The following is an 18383-nucleotide window of genomic DNA, read 5'->3' as shown; positions in this document are numbered from 1 at the left end:
GGTCCGGAGCTGGTATCAGAAGGTCTGGCAGTGTGCGTTCGCACCTTGAAGAAGAAAAGAAATAAAATAAAATAAAAATTTAAAGACTTTTCCATGTCATGAGATCAGATATGCATTCTTGTGGCAAAAATGTTTCCTACCCAGTCAGGCTTTAAACAAACAAACAAACAAAAACTTAAAAAAAAAAGTTCCAAATAAAATAAGGTGGGAGAAATAGTTCTTCCTGTACAAGTGAAATAAAATTGACCCTCAGAAACCCCTGTCTCCATTCATCACATACAGGTGAGACAGTCCTAGGTAGGACTTCTAGGGAACTGTCATTTCAAGAGTAGGCCAGACACAGAGTTCACCAATCAATTGCCTCTGACCAGGTCTATCAGGGCAAATGCCTTCCAACCACCGGTCTGAGCTTTGATCCTGGGTTCCCATACAAGAAGCTTGTATTAACCGCCCCACAACACGATCTGTCCGAGATCCTTGGAGAGCAGAGGGTATGGGGAGATGTTTCTACAAATGCTTCTAGGAGGTCCTATGTGTCACCTTCCATCTCGTCTCCAAAGTGTCAGACAGCTGGTGAAGGAGCATCAGGCAGAACTCCTCCAGGAGCATCTGATGAGCTGGAATTTTTAGCCTGAGGAGCAATTAGGGAAATGCTGTGGAAACATTTATGAGCAGTGGCATTCCCCAGACCTGAGTTGGAATTCTGGACTAGCTGGGTAACTTAGTAAAGCTACTTCTTTGAGCCTTAATTTATTTATATGTAAAATGAGGATAATATTCTCGTTGCTGTGAGAAATTAATGAAATACATATATAACGTGTCAGACACTTAGCAGGTGTTTAACAAATACAGGCTCCCTTCCTCACCCCTTTTGTACCTTTGCCCCCAACCTGCCCTGGTGTGTGTGTGGCCCAGACTGTGGCTCTGACCTTCTAGCATAGACAAAGGAGAAATGCAAAGGGGCTAGACCGATCCAGTGAGAATCAGAGGGACAGTTACCTCCATGGCCAGAATTATTTGACCCTCCTCTTCCCTCTACCAACATAAACCTGTGGTTCTCAAGCTTTAGTTCTTCTAGGAATCACCTGGAAGTTTGTTAAAATACAGATTCCTGGGTTCATCTCTAGAACTTTTGATTGAGAGTTCCAGATGGAGCCCAGGATCTGCACATTTAGCAACTACCCCACGGGGATTCTGATGCAGGTGGTGGTCCGTGGACCACATTGTGAGATGCACCAAGACAGTCAGGGCTTTGAGTGGGTTGGAAAGACAATGAAGGAGGCAGGCATTAATTTGGTACCTAAGAAAAAGTCTTTTGCCATTGATATTTAATCAAGCACACCGAAAGAAAGAAGGAGCCATACAGGAATCATGCAAATACAGTGAACTTCCAGGCAACCAACAGTATAAACCCAGCTGATTAGCCTCCGTCAGTCTTTCAATCTGGACATATGAATAGTTGGGGAACTCTGGGGATATACAATCTCTCAGAGCCAGTGAGGAGCCCAGCTCCACACCCCCACAGCCCCTCCATGCTGAGGCAGCATCTGGAGCCCCTCTCATCCGAGGGCAAAGCACAGAGATGTTTCCACACACTCTAACTGGCTCTTTTCCAAGAGGATCTGGCACACTCAGGACTTAACAAACATCTGTTAGCCGAAGTTAATTGGGGAAGACAATGACTGAACAATTTATATCAAAAAAACCTTTCTGTTTCTTTCCTGGACCACAGGGAGGGGGAGAAGAAATGGAAGTGAAAATAACGTCAAACCCAGGGTTTACACCCAAAGAGTAAATCGCTAACTCCAATAAGAAGGAAACAGGAGAGTTAGTTCTGGGTTCTCTGTAAGGAGAAATTGCTGAACTGACATTTGGGCATGCAGGAGAAAAGATTTCCACTCCCCAACCCACACTGCCCCCATCAGAACATGTCAGTCCACAGTCCCATCCCCTCTACACAAACCGCACAGATCGGGCACCGGAGCAGGCCCCCACCACAGAGGGGGAACACAGTGCACCACTGCTGATGGCCACACCCTCTGAGCGAAGGGAGGCAGCGGAGTCCAGGTCCCCGCAGACCACACCACCCTGGGAACGGCTCACACCTGCGGACAGAGACACAGGTCAGAATTCTCTTCCATCTCAGACACGTTATGACCCAGAATCCTTTAGAACCAATGATTAATTCTCTTCCTTCTCTGAGGGACCAGCAACATGAGTCTTTTTAAACTACAGGCAAACCTGAACCCATTGCCATCTGCTTCTTCAGGAGTGTGGTTAGCAAATTGCACACCGAACTCTACTTGGACCAGGCTGATGTTGAGAGGTGTTCACACAATCTTTGAGCAAAAACTGATAGATCACAGTAGAGGAGTCATCTAGAAATATGATTGCTAGAGAGGTGAGGGGAATGGAAGGATGGGAATCAGACACCTGGCCCAGGGGCTGTGTGTACATTGGATTACTAGATAGAGATTTACAAGTTGCCTGCAAAGACCCACATGATCAGAATATAAACCTAACATTTTTTTCTTACTAGACCATGATTGAGTAGTATTCTGTGTGTAACAAAAAGGCTTGCTACTTTTGCAGAACCAAATAGGGGTTCAGAATTTGCCCCATTCATTAACTTAGATTTCATGGATGTTCCAGATGGATCCATGTATGGTCAAATATTTGAGGTCATCCGTTTGTCTGGATCCCAGAGACATCAGCTCAGGAGTCCCTTGTCTATCACTCCATAGACAGAGGCTTGGTCATCAGTTAGATGCAATCTAATACTAAGATTACTGACACCCCAGAGAGCCATGCCCACACACACCCAACTTACAGATATTGACTGAGTGCACGCCTTCACACAGCCTGCAGGGAGAGGAGAGAGTGTACAGTTAGTGCTGAGTTCCTCTGCTTTTGCACCAAACCTATTCTCCTCCATGCTGAAGGAGGGGAGGGGCCCTAAGAGGCAGGGGTAGGCTACCCACCTGCTGCAGACAGCATCAGTGTTGGTCCTGCTTGCTGGGATCCCCAAAGGACAGGAGTATATTAGGTTTCAGGATCCAAAAGGCCAGTTTATGCCATGTTTGGCTTTTGGCCATGGAATTTGGTGAACTGAGAAGTAGAGATGAGGGGGGCATCCTCCTGGTCCCTTGGCTGGAAATGCCAGCAAAGCCAAAGTGGTGATGGAAGCTGCTGCTACCTAGTTAGATGTCTCTGAGCAGGAAAAAGCTTGCCTATTACACAAACAGATTCATTTTTATCCCAGGATATTAAATGACACCCCAGACATCTACCTGATTTCATTCAATGCAGGAGGAGGCTGAAGAAGAGTATGGTATGGTTAAGAGCCTGGACTCTCAAGCCAGGCTACCTGGACTTAAATCTGGCTGTGCCGCTTACTAACTGGGTGACCTTGGGCAGGTCGCTTAACCTTTCTGTGCCTCAATTTCCCCAGCATAAAATGGGGATGATAATATCCGTCTGAAAGGATTATTGTAAAGTCTGATTGAGTTCCACATGGAAAGTGCCTAAAATGCAGACTGGCACATAGTAAGGAAATCCAATATGTTTGCTACCAACATTATAAACATTTCATTTCTGTAATCCCAGCACCTTGGGAGACGGAGGCAGGTGGATCACTTGAGCCCAGGAATTCAAGACTAGCCTGACCAACATAGCGAAACACTGCTTCTACTAAAAATACAAAAATTAGCCGGGCATGGTGGCAGGTACTTGTAGTCTCAGCTACTTGGGAGGCTGAGGCAGGAGAATCACTCGAATCCAGGAGGAGGAGGTTGCAGTGAGCCAAGGTTGCACCACTGCACTCCAGCCTGGGTGACAGAGTGAGACTCTGTCTCAAAAAATATGTCTATATCATTTATGATGAGACATTTATGCCACTGCAGTGAGCTTTTTATAAACACTCCCTCCTCCCTCACACCTCTGTACTTTCTGTTCTGTCTCCCTTTTTGTAGCTTCCCACTTCAAACCTTTTTCCCCAGGAAAGCTCTACCCTGCCTCATTCTGCCCAGCTCAAAACACTTCTTCACTCATCTTTTGAGTGAAGATGTATGCATCTGGCTCAGTTTCCTGCCACTCAGTCTGGCATTGCCACAGCCTTAGGACTGTGCCCTTTCAAGGAACCCACAGTGCCCGTGGTGGTGCCTGTCGAACCACAATGCTGGCGACAGCTATCTCTGAGTTGAGTGGCTCTGGATGCTTTTGTTTTCTTATTTTCTGTGTTAGCAGCAATGAGCATTACTTAATGTAATTAAATTAAGTGTTTTAAATGCCAAGAGGAGGCAGTCTCTTAAAAGGTCAATGGCCACAGTACACATAGCACAATATGCTAAATCAACTTTAAAATCACATGCATTGGGGATGTGTGCTAATAATTCTGATATATTAATCTGTTCATTATTAGTATCATAATGAAAATCAGTGCAAGTGCCAGCTGCTCACTGAATGCTAGTGAGTGGGTTGGGGCCTTAAGTGTCCGAATGCAGAGAGAACTCCTGTGACTTCACCCAGAGCCCCGAGGAAGCTGACAGAAAAGTGCGTGTGCTTGAGTCAAGCATGGAGCGAGTCCAGCAGTGTGGCCAGGCTGCCCTCAGTGCCGCTTCACGGAAGGTTTCTCCGACCAGGCCTATGAGTTCCCTCTCCACGGGGGCAGCCTGGCCTGACCATCATCTCTTGACAATCACCTCCTCCCACTGGGGCTTGCTATGTTCCATTAAAACTCACTTAATCCTACAACAGCCTTATGAGGTGGATTTTGTGATTATCTCTGTTTTACAGCTGACGACACTGAGGTATAAAGAGGTCACATACTAGTAAGTGGTGGAACTGGGATTTGAACCCAGAGTGAGCTCATGGCCTGTGCTCTCCACCTCTGTACTCTACTACCCAATCTATCCTCCCCGCCCTGAAGGGACCCAGCTAGAAGCTCTAATGATGTGGCAGTCCCAAGTCCAGAGGCCCACGCAACCATCCCAGGTGTAAATACACATCACTCTGCCCTACACTGGCTTCACCTGCCCTCAACTCTTGGCTCAAATTAGCACAGCTTCTCCTCAGCTGTTGAGAAGGAAGCCTCCTTCTCCGACAGCTTCCCTGGGCCACTAACCCCAGGCCCTGGAGGACTGATGTATGTCTGTCTTGTCTTCCTTTGCAAGGACAGAACTTGTGCTGCTCATTTCTATTCTCTGGTCCTGAACACCAGGCTATCTAGGCTGATAGGATTCTTTTCACATTCCAAATCAAATGACCTTTAACTAATTTTCTGAATGATTCCAGCTTTAAGAACCCATGGAAGCCGATTACAGAAACATCCTTTCAGCCAAGAGGGTAAAGTAGTGGCCTTGGAATGAGCTTCAGGTTCCAGCCTGGGGGGCCGTGCAGGAGGGAGAAGAGCATCGGTGGCCAGCCCAGAGACCGGTACATTTTAGCTGAGCCATTAACTGGCTGTGCTCTTAGGCAAACCCCTTCCCCTGTCTGGTGTCAGTTTCCCTATCTGCAAAGTGGGGATATGGTTGGAGTCCATGATTTCTAGAGTCTTTCCCAGTTTGAACATTCTCTTCCTGGAGGATTTCAGTCCAGCTCTGAGTAGGGACGTGAAGGGACCCTGGAGTCCCTGTCCTCACAGAATCCCCTCGCCCTCCAGCGGTTTGCGATAAGTGGCGATCTCCATGTCCAGGCCCAGCTTGGAGTTCATCACCTCCTGGTACTCCTTGAGCAGGCAGGCCATGTCCTGCTTGGCCTTCTGCAGGGTGCCCTCCAGCTCAGCCAGCTTGCAGCAGGCATTGCTGAGGGCTGCCTCACCCTGCTGCTCAGACTGGGCCACCGTGGCCTCCAGCTTGCAGTGCTGTGGGGATGGACAGAAGGGAAGGAGTTTGAAAAGGGTGCAGGTTGTGGGGACTCTGGTGGGTCTCAAGTGGCCTTGGTCATCCTATTTTATCTCCATTCAAAATGGTTAACTTTTGAACTTAATACTGTTTAAAAGAAATACATCAATGGAAAATTAACTAGGCAGTGACATGGCCCATCTGGATTTTTTTTCCTTCATTTTTGTACAGTGTATCATAAAACTGACTTGAGTTTGGCAGGTGAGCCATTAGAGGGAGGAAATGTTAGCACTGAAATAGGAATGATCATTATTAGTGATATTACATTATACTTGTATATACCGTTGTAGATGTTATCTTATTTGACCTTCAAAGTTAATCTGCAAGCTTGCCACAACAGGTATTATTATTCCCATTATGCAAATGAAGAAATTAAGACTCCAAAAGGCTGTGACTTGCCCTAAGCTATGCAATTAATTGGCACCAAGCTCAGGTATTCAAAGGCCACTGTGCAGGGTCTCACTCTTTGGCCTGCTGAGATCATCTTGCTGAAAGAAGCTCCCATGTGCAACAACTCCCAACACGCTAACTACAGCCCCTCCCTTCACCCCACTTAAGAAAGCATATCAGAATCAAATGAACAAAATCATTATTATTACGGGGACAACTTCGAATCTTCTCCAATTTCACATTTAAAAAAATAAACCATTCACATATTTCACTACTCAGCTCTTAACCACAACAAATTACTAGTGATACATCCTGTCCAGTGATGAAGAACAGCAACTTAGAAGGCAGAAGACAGAGACTGAGCCAGCCATGCGTGGGAGCTCAGTGTTATGCTGGAGGTAGTATTACAAATCACTGGTGAAAGGATGGATTACATAATCTATTTTCTTACAATACGTAGAAAAGTTAATTTAGAACCCTACTCACTGTGTATACAAAAATAAAATAAAATAAAGTTCAGATGGATCACAGACCTAAATGCCAGAGGTAAAACTATAAAACTAATACGGGGGAGAAATTTAAGAGACTACCTCTATTACCTCAAAACCTTCTAAGTCTAAACCATTAGAGGAAGAACTTAAAATGGATTTGGGCACATCCAGGTTAAAGATTTGGGTTCAACAAAGGACAAACAGACAAGTGATAGACTGAGGGAAAGTTAATTGCAGCATGTGTACTGACAAAGGCTTACAATCCAGATAGAATGGACAAAGGAAACTGCAAATCACCAAGAAAAAAGAAAGGAGCCACAATAGAAAAATGGGCAGATATATGAGTAGACAGTTCTTAGAAGGGGAATACAAATAACTAGTAAGTGATAGAAAGATTTCCTATCACTAGTTAACCAAAGAAATGAAAATTAGAATAACAATTAGGTGCCAGTTTACACCTATCAGATCCACAAGAATTTGGAAGTTTGGTAATAGCAGGTGTTGGAACAGGAGCTCTTGCATGCTGATTATAGTAGTGTACTCTGGCACAGTTCAAATACACACCTCTCCAAAGATGATAGCAGTCCCTGAAGATAGGAGGGAAGCAGGAACCAGACAAGAAGCGGCAGGTGTACGGAGTGGGGTCTCGGCGCCCCCCAACCTGCTGCTTGGTGTTCTCCACCTCTGCCGTCAGCCTCTGGATCATGCGGTTCAGCTCGTTGAGCTCATCCTTGGTTCTGCAGAGGTTCTCATCCTGCTGGGTGACTGTGGCCTTCACCTCCTCGCACTGTGGGTTGAGAGGCAAACACGCAGAAACAATGGCTAGAGGCTGCTGTTCCCGACCCAATCAGCCAGCCTGCTGTTCCGCAGCTCTCCTGCCTTCTGGCCCTGCTCTACCCGGAACCTCAGTGGCAGCCCCTCTAGAGGGCAGAGTGTGTTTCCCAGAGAAACTCGAGGCTCACAGCTCTCCTCCTGTCTCAGTGGGGCAGTCCTGCCCTCCAGACTACCTTGGTTTGGTACCAGGTCTCGGCCTCCGCCCGGCTGCGACTGGCAATATCATCGTACTGAGCCTTGATCTCGGCCACAACCAAGTCCATGCTGAGCTCCCGGCTGTTGTCCATCTTCACCACCACAGACGTGTCAGAGATTTGTGATTGAAGGAGGTGGATTTCCTGTAGGAGACAGCAACCAGTGCCCTCAACTCCAAATCCCCTTCTGATCCTATCTCCTCAGGAAATTAAATAAATAAATAAATAAAGTCCCAACTCTGAAATTAGAAAACTACCAGCAAGTCAGGAAAATTTTAAAACTGTAGTTCTAAGAGTAGAAGGCTGGAATTGGGACCGTGGCCTCGAAGCGATGTAACGTGGAATTCTACTAATACAGGGATCAACAGGGCTGGATTTATGTGCATGCCGCCACCCTGGGCCACCCCACCTTGGGGCCTGAATAATCCAGATCAGCTGTAGCTCTGTGCGCAAATCTAATCAGCCAGATCGTGGCCAGAGGTAGAGGCCTGGATTATCTGCTTGGGTTTTTACACTACCTGAATTAACAAATTAAGTGTCAGATCTCCACTTCACGACGTGGGAATTAACCACAATCTTTCAAATCATCTTAAAGGAAGGGCATCACCCACTTCCACCCAAACAAGATAAAAATCCCTTCTGGTCACAGAAGGAAAAATATCCGAGCCTAGGAAAGTCAAGAATGTACAGTTTTCCCTAGAACCCAGGAACCAGGACAGGCCACACTCAAAGGAAACCCTCCCCTGCCGCCTCTCTCACTTGCTCTTCCAGAGATGGGGAGAGATTTACCTCCTCGTAGAGGGACTGCAGGAAGACTGGCTCCTCCCTCAGCGGCTCCACGTTGGCCTCCAGGTCCGCCTTGCGCAGACAGGCGCAGTCTACCTCCTGGTGGAGACAGACACGAGAGGATGGGAAGTGACCTTTGTCCCCCTTGCTGTACCCCGGAGCCTCGGCACTCCTCAGTGGGCCCTGAGACTATCTCCTGGCCCACCTCTCTGCCTCTGGCCTGCCCCTGCCCAGCCACCCTGCACTTACAAGTCTAACCTAGACTTCTCATCTTCACCTTCAAGGACCCCCTAGAAGGGACAGATCCTTTGTTATCTGCCAATGACATTACCTCCCATTGCATAAAAGAGACCACCTGTGGAAACGAAGTGGAAAGAGGTCTGACCCCTTCCAGAGCTGAGGACCTTGCCAAAGAAGGAAGCCTGATGCCACGGCCCAGAACGTCAGGCTGCTGCCTCCCAGCCAGACTGACCTACAGAGCACAAGCCTGTGACAATCACAGAGCCTCTCTGTAGATTGTCCTCAGAGCCCAGGTCAGGAAACACCCAGCACTCAAATAGCTGAGTCTCCTGCCTGGGACCAAGGCCAAGCCTTTATTGGCAGATCTGTCACCAGTCCCCTCCCCACTCTATGATATTTACAAATAAGGAGGCTGGCAAGCAAGCAATTGCTTGTTAAAGAACATTCACACGCACTTTCACTCAGCAACATGAAACAAAAGGGAAATCATTCACAGTTTTATTTCTCTGGGCTTTTCCATCATCACCAATTGCGCTGAATGACGGCCACACTTTTAAATCATTAACAAGCCGAGAACCAACCCCTACTCTGGGATAACAGGGGGAGGCAATGCCCGCAAGAGAGCAACACAGAATTAAAATTGAACATTTCAGCCAATCCGGTAGTTTAAAAAAAGCCAAGCAGGAGCGTGGTGAAGTTTTCTTTTTATGAAGCCGCCATTGGCACCGTCTGGATTCCTGCATGGGCTCCACGATGGCTTCTGCGGCCAAACTAACCCACCTTCTTGTGCCAGGGGCTCCAGTGACTTACCACCAACAATTGGGCTGATGGGAACCTGACAGGGCCCACAGCATCAGAGCATCCAGTGTCCAGGATTTAATTCTTCCCATGTGAGAACAGTCACTCACCTTCTTCAGCATCATGAACTCGTTCTCAGCTGTGGCCCTGAGGACCAGCTCTTCTTCATACCTGAGGAGAGACAAGCCAGGTGGAAAGGCCCCTGGGACTGAGGACCTGGCCAGGCCAGAGCCCAGGTGTGCCAAACTCCCTGGTTTTCTCCTTTCTCTGTGCCTTTGCATAAGAGGCTTGGCCTCTCTGGACTTCTATTTCCTAGCCACAAAGAACCCACTGGAAGGACACTGGACTTGAAGTCCAGGTCCCTGGTATCTGGTCCCAGCTTAACTGAAGTTGCTGCAAAACCCGAGGCAAGTCATTTAATCTCTCTGTATCTTGGTCTAAATCACCTGAGGTGCAGTGAGGCACTCAGTAAACATTTGTGGAATTATTTAAAAACAGACCGATGTTCCACAGAGCCTTTAAATTCTACGCTGTACAAAACATAGAGCTCTATGAAGCCACCCGCATGAGGTTTTATTCCCTCTGCCCCAATATCCAAGGACTTGAATTCCTAGAAGCAACTTCTTGTTCAAGCCATTCCCCCACCCTCCTCCACCAGCCCAGCCCTCTTTCTCTTGCGTGTGAGACTACAGCCCCGGAGCAGCCCTGCCCCCACAAGGAAGACCAGAGTTCCCAGAGCATGGTTTTCATAACTTTTTTTTTTTTTTTGAAACGGAGTTTCACTCTTGTTGCCCAGGCTGGAGTGCAATGGCACAATCTCAGCTCACTGCAACCACTAACTCCTGGGTTCAAGCGATTCTCCTGCCTCAGCCTCCCAAGTAGCTGGGATTACAGGCGTCCACCACCACACCCAGCTAATTTTTTTTTTTGTATTATTAGTAGAGACAGGGTTTCATCATGTTGGCCAGGATGGTCTTGAACTCCTGACCTCAGGTGATCCACCTACCTCGGCCTTCCAAAGTGCTGGGATTACAGGCGTGAGCCACTGCACCCGGCCTGTTCTCATAACTTTTGAATTACACGGTCATTTGGGGCTACAGTAAGCACTCAGCTCTATAATTACCAGCCTGCACTCCACCAGAGTGGGAGATAGACTTTGATGCCTGCACACTGAGGACTGTGTCTACATTTGTTCACCCCAAAGAAGGTGAGGACCCACTGCTGGGTCCAGCCAGATGGTAAAACCTGAACTTCCAAGAATCCCAAGGAGGGTTAGAATTACCAGGATTGATTGAGGGCCAAATCACCCTTCACTCTGTCTGTATCTACAAGGTAAGTACAGTGATCCAGTGAGTTTAGACTAGGTAATGGACCTGCCAAACAACTCAGGAAAACCCAGATTTATATTGGTATTTGAATTGTGGAGCCTTGCAGAACAAGAACCTGATGGTTTATCTGCAGAATAAATAAAGGAAGAGTCCAAGTTCATCAGATACTTGGAATGGCTTCAGCCAGTTCATTTTCAGATATCTCTCCAGAGCCTTTCACTTTTCCTGCGTCCTAGCTCTGACTGCTCCGGGCTCCTGCTCTCCAGCCCTGCTGGCCTTGTTCCTCCTGTTTCATTTGTTCCTGTCTCTTCATCTGCATCAGTCTGTGCACTGATGTGTGTCCCATCCCTCCCAGACTGGGAACTTTTCTTCTCTATAAATATTTTCCCAGCCCCCAGCACAGGGCTGCAAGAGCTAGGAGCTGACATGAGACAAAGCAGATGGGTAAAGAAGAAGTGTCTGATAGCTCATCAGGACAACACTGGCCTTCAGCAATCTCGGCTTCTGGAGGAGTTGTGTGATCTCAGCTAAGACCGACTCCACTACCTAGAACCATCCCAGCCCTGTCATGCTCACTTCTTCTTGCAGCCCTCCAGAGCCTCCTGCGTGCAGTTGAGCTCTGAGGCCAGCCTGCCGCTGTTAGCCTCCACGCACTCGGCCTCCCGCTGCAGGGTCGCAATGTAGCCCTGGAACAGGGGCTCCAGGTTGCTCTCGCAGCACTTGCAGTTCTAGTAGAACTGCAGCTTGGTCTCCAGCAATTTGTTCTGCTGCTCCAGGAAGCGCACCTGCCATTCAGGAAGGAGGAAAGAGACTAAGGGGGAAGCCTGAGGGTAGGGTTTGCCTGGTCCCCCAGAGCCCTTTCTGCCCTTGAGGATGGCCCCTGCCCTGCAGCAGCCTGTGACCTTCCCCAGGAGGCCAAATTATTGGCCAAGTCTGAAAGTGCAGGTCACAAGTAGTCCGCAAGTAACTTCCCTCCACCCAACCCCCCTCCCAGAAAGAGCACACTATTTATAAACATTCATTTATTCTACACAGAATGAAATTAACATCTGATCCTGCAGAAATATTTCATACTATGCATAGTAGGCAAATAATATTTCCCCCCAAAGGTGCCTGCACTGAAGGATCTGAAATATGAGAAGGACTCAACTCGCTATTACTGGCTTTGAAGATGGAGGAAGAGGGGGCCACAAGCCAAAGAATGTGGACAGCCTCTGGAAACTGAGAACAACCTCCAGCAGCCAGCCAGCAAGAGAACAGGGACCTCAATCCTGCAACCACAAGGACCTCACAAAACCTAAAATGTCCCTGGAAAAAGATGCTTCCCTGGGGCCTCCAAAAAGAAATGCAGCCCTGCTGACACCTTAACATCAGCCTTTGAGGTAGTAAATTAATGTTGTTTAAGCTGCTACATTTGTGGGCATTTGTACAACAGCAATTTTAAAATGTACACACCATGACTCTTCCTTACTCTGATGCTGGGGCACTGAAGCCCAGGATGGGGGTTCCCAGGCCAGGAATTAGGAGACCTCTCACTCTAACTCTGCCACCAACTAGACCATTTCGCCTCATTCTCACTGAATTTCATTGTAAAACAAGACAGGGGAAATACATTAGCAGTGATACACTGGCAGCTGCAGGCCCTATCAGGCCCACAGGTATGTTTTACTTGGCTTGCACGCTGTTTTATAGAGACCTGATTGGTTGCCAACATTTAATAACTGAGTGGTTTCAAGTAAGAATCTGCATCTCTCTGACCCTCTTGACATACCAGAAGTTCTGGCAAGGCTAGGTAGGCCTGTGGCTGGAGTGAGCAGCAGCTACTGCCCTTCTAGGTGGGCACACCTCTCAAGTTTAGCATCATTCATGTGACCGCCCCCATTGAAGTTTGCAGTTACCAGACCTAAAGCAGGTGATTTCTTCTCCAACCCCAACCTTTTGGGAGTACAAGCCTGGTACAAACCCTCAACTGTCTGACTGTCCATGCTTGTGGGACAAGGAACCAAAATTCTGATTATCCAAAAGGCATCTGCCTTGGGTTTTAACATGCAGACCCAGGTCATGGGACAGCCCTCTGGCAGGATTAAACCCACCATATCAATGCACTTTGTAGTCTGGAGCACAATGCAGTTTGGAACCTGCGGGAAGAAGGCTGAAGGGAAGAGGGTGGCCATCAGCAACACCAAGGGAGGGGAAAGCCAGCCTGGTGCAGTGGTATAAGTTCCTCTCTCCAGACCCAGAACTGACACCTCTCAACAGAGAGAGCAGCATTCATGGGTTATGCCTAAAAGGCCACATGCAGAGACCCCTTTGAGCCTACACTCTCAGGGCTCTCCCTGTGCTTTTGAGCAAATTAGGAAAAGATGCCTCCAGCCCCTTGCCAGGGCGCACGGTTCTGCCAGCAAAGCCTGGGCTGGATTCCAACCTCCCCTGCTCTTGCTAGGTGTCCTTGTGCAATGAATAACCTGCCTAACTCTATGGTCAGTTTCTTTGTGCCGATGGAAGGGAAGAGTAACCTGGACAGCCAGCGGTATGTTAACAATGGACGCCCAGCACCTCTGTGCGCAGATATGCCCTTTTCTGATGTAGCATTGATCTGAGAGCAGAACTTCCAACCACCATAGCCCTGGTTTGTGCCTTCTTATGCAGTCCCAGGATGTAAATAGGCACACCATTCAGCCCTGGAAGATGAGCTTCTCCTCCTTTAAACTTTGGTGGCTGCCCTCCCCCAAAGACTATGAGCTCCTAGGGAGGGCATCATTAGGTTAAAGGAAACCAGAGCTATACACTCAACCAGGAGGATTCCAAAACTGCAGCATCAGAAAAGTGCAATTCAACAGCCTCTCTCCGGACCATGCTTTAAGTTTCTCACTCACTGCCTTTAATCTATCCATGTGCTTCAGAGTATAAAGTGCCTAGGACAGAAGTTTTAAGGGTTCACAGCCTTCCTATCGGAGGAGCAGGAAAGGATCCTCTCACCCCTCTGCATCCTGGCTCCTGCTCCATGCTAGGGATGGCAGCATCTTCTCTAAGGGGGAGGTGAGACATGCCTAAGCAGAGCTGCCTGCTCTGCCCACACCTTCCTACTGTGTGCCAGTGACATCAGGAAGATGGACGGCGCACACACATCATGCTTGCTGCTTGCCTGTGAGCGGCAGCAGCAAACCCTCCTGTTCTGTCTGGTAGTTTCAGATTCATTACTGCATTTGACTCACATGGCAACATTTGAAAGACCCTGATTCAGCCATGTTCTCAAGGCCACATGCTAGTCAGTGGCAGGAGAATTTGAACCACCCCCTCGTCAGGTTCCAAGTCCCTTTCCCCTTCCTAAGCCACAGTCCCAGGAAACAACACACAGACCCACCTTGTCAATGAAGGCAGCAAACTTGTTGTTGAGACACTTGATCTGCTTCTTCTCCTCGTGCTTCACACACTGGGCACTGGGGTCGATCTCTAGGTTGAGGGGTATGAGGAGGCTCTCCTTGATGGTGACAGATGTGATGTGGGGCGGGCTGAGCTTACAAAGGGCCCCTGCCGGGTAGCCAAACCTGACTCTGCTGTGTAGGGCCATCTACAACTCACCGCGATCCGGGGAGACCACACCGTACACAGGATCTGACTGCCAAAGCCTCCCAGGCGCCTGTAGCCTAGCCCCCCAGGACTGCCCCCATGATGGGCCATGGCACTGACACAGCTGTGATCCCCAGGCTTGGACACAATGGCAGAGCGGGAGCTAAAGTTCTTGATCCTGCAGCCAGAGCTGATGCGGTAGGATTGGCTCGCCATGTCTCTGCTCTGCGGGACTGTCCCCTGGTCTGAGGATTGAAGGATGACACGGTCTCACACTGGAGGCCTGTTATCGCTTCCGCCTTTTATTGGGCAGGGGACAGGCCTCCTGACAACGTAAAAGGCAGAGAACATTATTAATGCCATTTATGAGCATGGGAATCTCCCGCTAGGCAGACCGTGAGGGAAACTGAAACCTGCCTCTTTTAATAGGCATATCAAAGAGACCCTGCATCCTAACAAACCTGCCCCTGCCATTCCAACCTCACAGGCCTAGACACGTCTATCAAGCCCCTAATTCCCCTCCAACCTGTGAGAGGACCAGGAATCTTCATCCCACCAGGCAAGTCAAGGCTTGGGCCAGCACATTCTTGAAACTCCAAGGGTCCTATGTCCCACGAAAGTCCCACCCAGCCCATCCTTTCAGATTAGGCACTTGTGGGGCAAACCCTTCAAGCCTTTCCCTATGATTGCTGTTAGCTACAATTCGTCTTATAGGGTAGCCTTTGGACTTTGTGTTGCCCCCCCCTTGAAGGCAGAAGTCATGTCTATACACCTTTATATCCCCTCTAGCAACTAGTACATACCAGGTGTGTTTAGGAGGGAGTGGCCAATATCTGCAGAGCATCTTTATCTAGTCCACAAACACTAACTGACCCTCCACTATGTGCCAGGCCCAGTCACTGGCCTCAGGAGCCGGCCTAGAGCAGCTGCCTTCATTTGGCAGACAAGGTCCCACCAGAACAGGCCCTCAACTACAGGCTGGGGGAAATAAAGCTAGGTGGACAGTTTGCCTCTGAAGAACCTGACCTCACTGGAGAGACAGAGGCAGGGAAGAGTCAAAGCCAGAGAAGGAAAGATGACCACGTAAGGGGCACAGATACCATGTTCTTAGCCTTCCTAGGAAGGTCACTTATAGCTGGCCAGAGGGTCACAGAGGAGGCAAGACCGAAGCCACGTCCCAGAGGATGGCAACATCTTTAGGGAGAACAGAGGCGGGGGTGCAGAGTCTCCAGGCACAGCATAACCCTAATTCCTAGAGAAATTAAGCAGTGCATGAGATCCTTCACAAAGCAGGGCCCTCAGCCAGGGACTGCCCACCCCTGCCTCCCACCCCATCCTATAGGGCACTTTCTGTGTCACACCAAGAACAGGATGGAAATGGGACTTAATGGGGAAAGTGCCTACCTTTTTATACAGCACAGCAGCAGTCTGGAGGCAATTATGGCAAACCGCCTCAGCCCCAGGCCCTTGAGTAGAGCTCTCTGTGCGTGAAGACAAGAATAAAAAATAATCTTCCAGAACTCTCTCTCAGAGAAACAGGCTTTGGGAAGGGGCACAAGAAAAGAGCCAAACAGCTCAGGAGAGAGTAGGAGTCTTTCTGGTCCCTTTCTCTCACACACGTGCACACGCATACACATCTACATACACACACATGCATGCATGCACACATTCCTCACAAGAGAAAGACGCAGAGGACAGAGTCACATGCTAGGAGTAGAGTGTAAGGATGGACACAGAGGGAGAAGCTTCCGGCCCAGCCCCGGGAAGCATCAGTCTGAGATGGGGGCCTTGTTTCTGCATCTGCAGCACAGAGCTCCAAGGGGAACCAAAACAGCAAAGGAGGCCTGGGGAGGCGCCCTATAAATTGAACTCTGTCAAGAAACAACGTCCTCCAACCATTTGTTCTTTTGGCCATGTGGCTACCTCACCGCTTGCTGGCCACGGAAGGACAATTCCCACACTAACCCTAACCCATGGGGAAGAGTTGAGTGTGTCTGAAGGTGAGAGGGCTTCTCCATGGTGGGCACACTAAACAAGGGAAGCAAAACAGAAACTGGAATTCAAAGCTGATGTTCTGGAAGGGCCTGTCTCGTGCTGGTCTCTATTTGTTTCTTTCAGTCAACCAGCATTTACTGAGCACCCACTATATGACAGCCACCTTTAGATGAGCTGGGAATATACCAGTAAACAAAATAGACAAAAAACACATATTTCTGTGGGTTCACATTACAGTGGGAGAGGTGAATGGTAAACTTAGATAAATAAATTATATTTTAGATGGTGATAAGTGTTACAGAAAGAAGAAAGAAACAGGTTAAGGGGAGTCTGGAGAGCTGGGAGAAAGAGTGGGTACAATTTCAACTGTGGTTAGAGTAAGCTCCACTGAGAAGGGGACGTTTGGACAAAGGTTTTAAGGGGGTAAGGGCAAGCCACATGTGCCGAGGAAGGAGCTTGCGCAAAGACCCACAGTGAGAACAAACAGGCCTGGTGTTCCCACCAAGAGCAAGGAGGCTGGTGTGGTTTTTGCAATGAGAGTGAGGGAGTGAGTATAGGCATGGTCAGAGAGATACAGCGATGAGGGGTCTCCACACAGGTCATGGAAGGCCAGTGAGCTGTTGTAAGGACATCTGCTCCCACACAGAGTGCCATGTAGAGCCTTGGAAGGTTTTGCGCACAGGACTGACATGACCTGACTTGTTTAAATGATCACTCTGACAGCTGCCTGGGAAACAGACTGTAGGCGATATGACAGTGAAAGGAGGGAGAAGGGTCAATCCTAGGAGATGGCAGAGGCTCCTGCCAGGGAAGAGGGCATGAGAATCCCTGGAGGGCGTGAGAGGTGGCCAGCTATGGATAGAATTTGAGGAAAGAGTCAACTAGTTTCTTGACTTACTGGATTTGAGATGTGAGACAAGGGGAAGAGTCAAGAACGCCTCCACATTTTCTGGTAGGTTAAAGTTGTCTCTGCAACAAAGATAAGCAGTAGCACAGTGAGACAAGTGCCAAGGCAGGTGCCCCAAATGCTCATTGTGGCTTTGCAGCCTGGCACAAGTCATCTACCCTCTCTGGTCCCCAGTGTTCTCAACTGTACAAGCAAGGGTTGGACCGGCTGACTTTCAACATTTCCTAAGGAAACCATGTGGTCTCCTTTTTGTTGGAAATCCTTGAGAGTCACCTTGGCATTTGTCCTCTCTCCAGGCTTAAGAGTCAAGAGATCACTATCTATCCAAACTCAGAGTCCCCCTCTTGTTCCCTAAGTACCAAGATTTCCTTTTGTTTTGTTTGTTTGTTTTATGTGTGTGCTTACATTTTTAACCCAGTCTAATTGAGGAATCATTGTCATACAAAAAGCTATACACATTTAATCTATACAACTTAATGAATTTGGAGATATTTACACACCAGTGAAACAGTCACCATAATCTATGCGATAAACCTATCCATCATCTCCAAAAGTTTCCTTCTACCCTCTTGATTTATTATTTATTTATTTATTTATTATGTGATAAGAACACTTAACATATGATCTACTTGCTGAGCAAGTTTTTAAGTATACAATACAATGTTTTTAACTATGGGCACTATGCTGTACAGTAGATCTCTTGGACTTATTCACCTTGTATAACCAACACTTTTTAGAGTTATACTGTTCTATTTTGAGCTGATAACTTCAATCACATGCAAAAAACTCTTTACTTGTACTCCCTCTCCCCAAAACTTTGTCAGGATTCACTTCTTTTTATATTGTGTATCCATTAATCAATTTTATGATCATAGGTTATTCCTCATACTTTTGTCTCTTAACTTTTATACTAGAGTTAAAAGTGATTTACATATTACCAATACAATATA

General features: G+C 48.0%; 1 protein-coding gene across 1 annotated transcript; it reads right to left on the bottom strand.

Annotated features, from left to right (window-relative positions):
* Positions 1-1953: 1953 nt before the first annotated feature.
* LOC119623890 (keratin, type II cuticular Hb5-like) lies at positions 1954-14747 on the bottom strand. Its single transcript, XM_037997083.2, is given in 10 exon segments — positions 1954-2105; positions 2831-2862; positions 5640-5860; positions 7443-7568; positions 7789-7953; positions 8599-8694; positions 9744-9804; positions 11538-11746; positions 14326-14510; positions 14513-14747. Coding segments are annotated over 10 exon segments (1482 nt in total).
* Positions 14748-18383: the final 3636 nt, after the last annotated feature.

This window comes from Chlorocebus sabaeus, chromosome 11 (assembly GCF_047675955.1).
Source record: "Chlorocebus sabaeus isolate Y175 chromosome 11, mChlSab1.0.hap1, whole genome shotgun sequence".
Lineage (NCBI taxonomy): Eukaryota > Metazoa > Chordata > Mammalia > Primates > Cercopithecidae > Chlorocebus > Chlorocebus sabaeus.
Note: the sequence above shows the minus strand (reverse complement) of the source record. Positions and strands in the feature narration are given on the sequence as shown.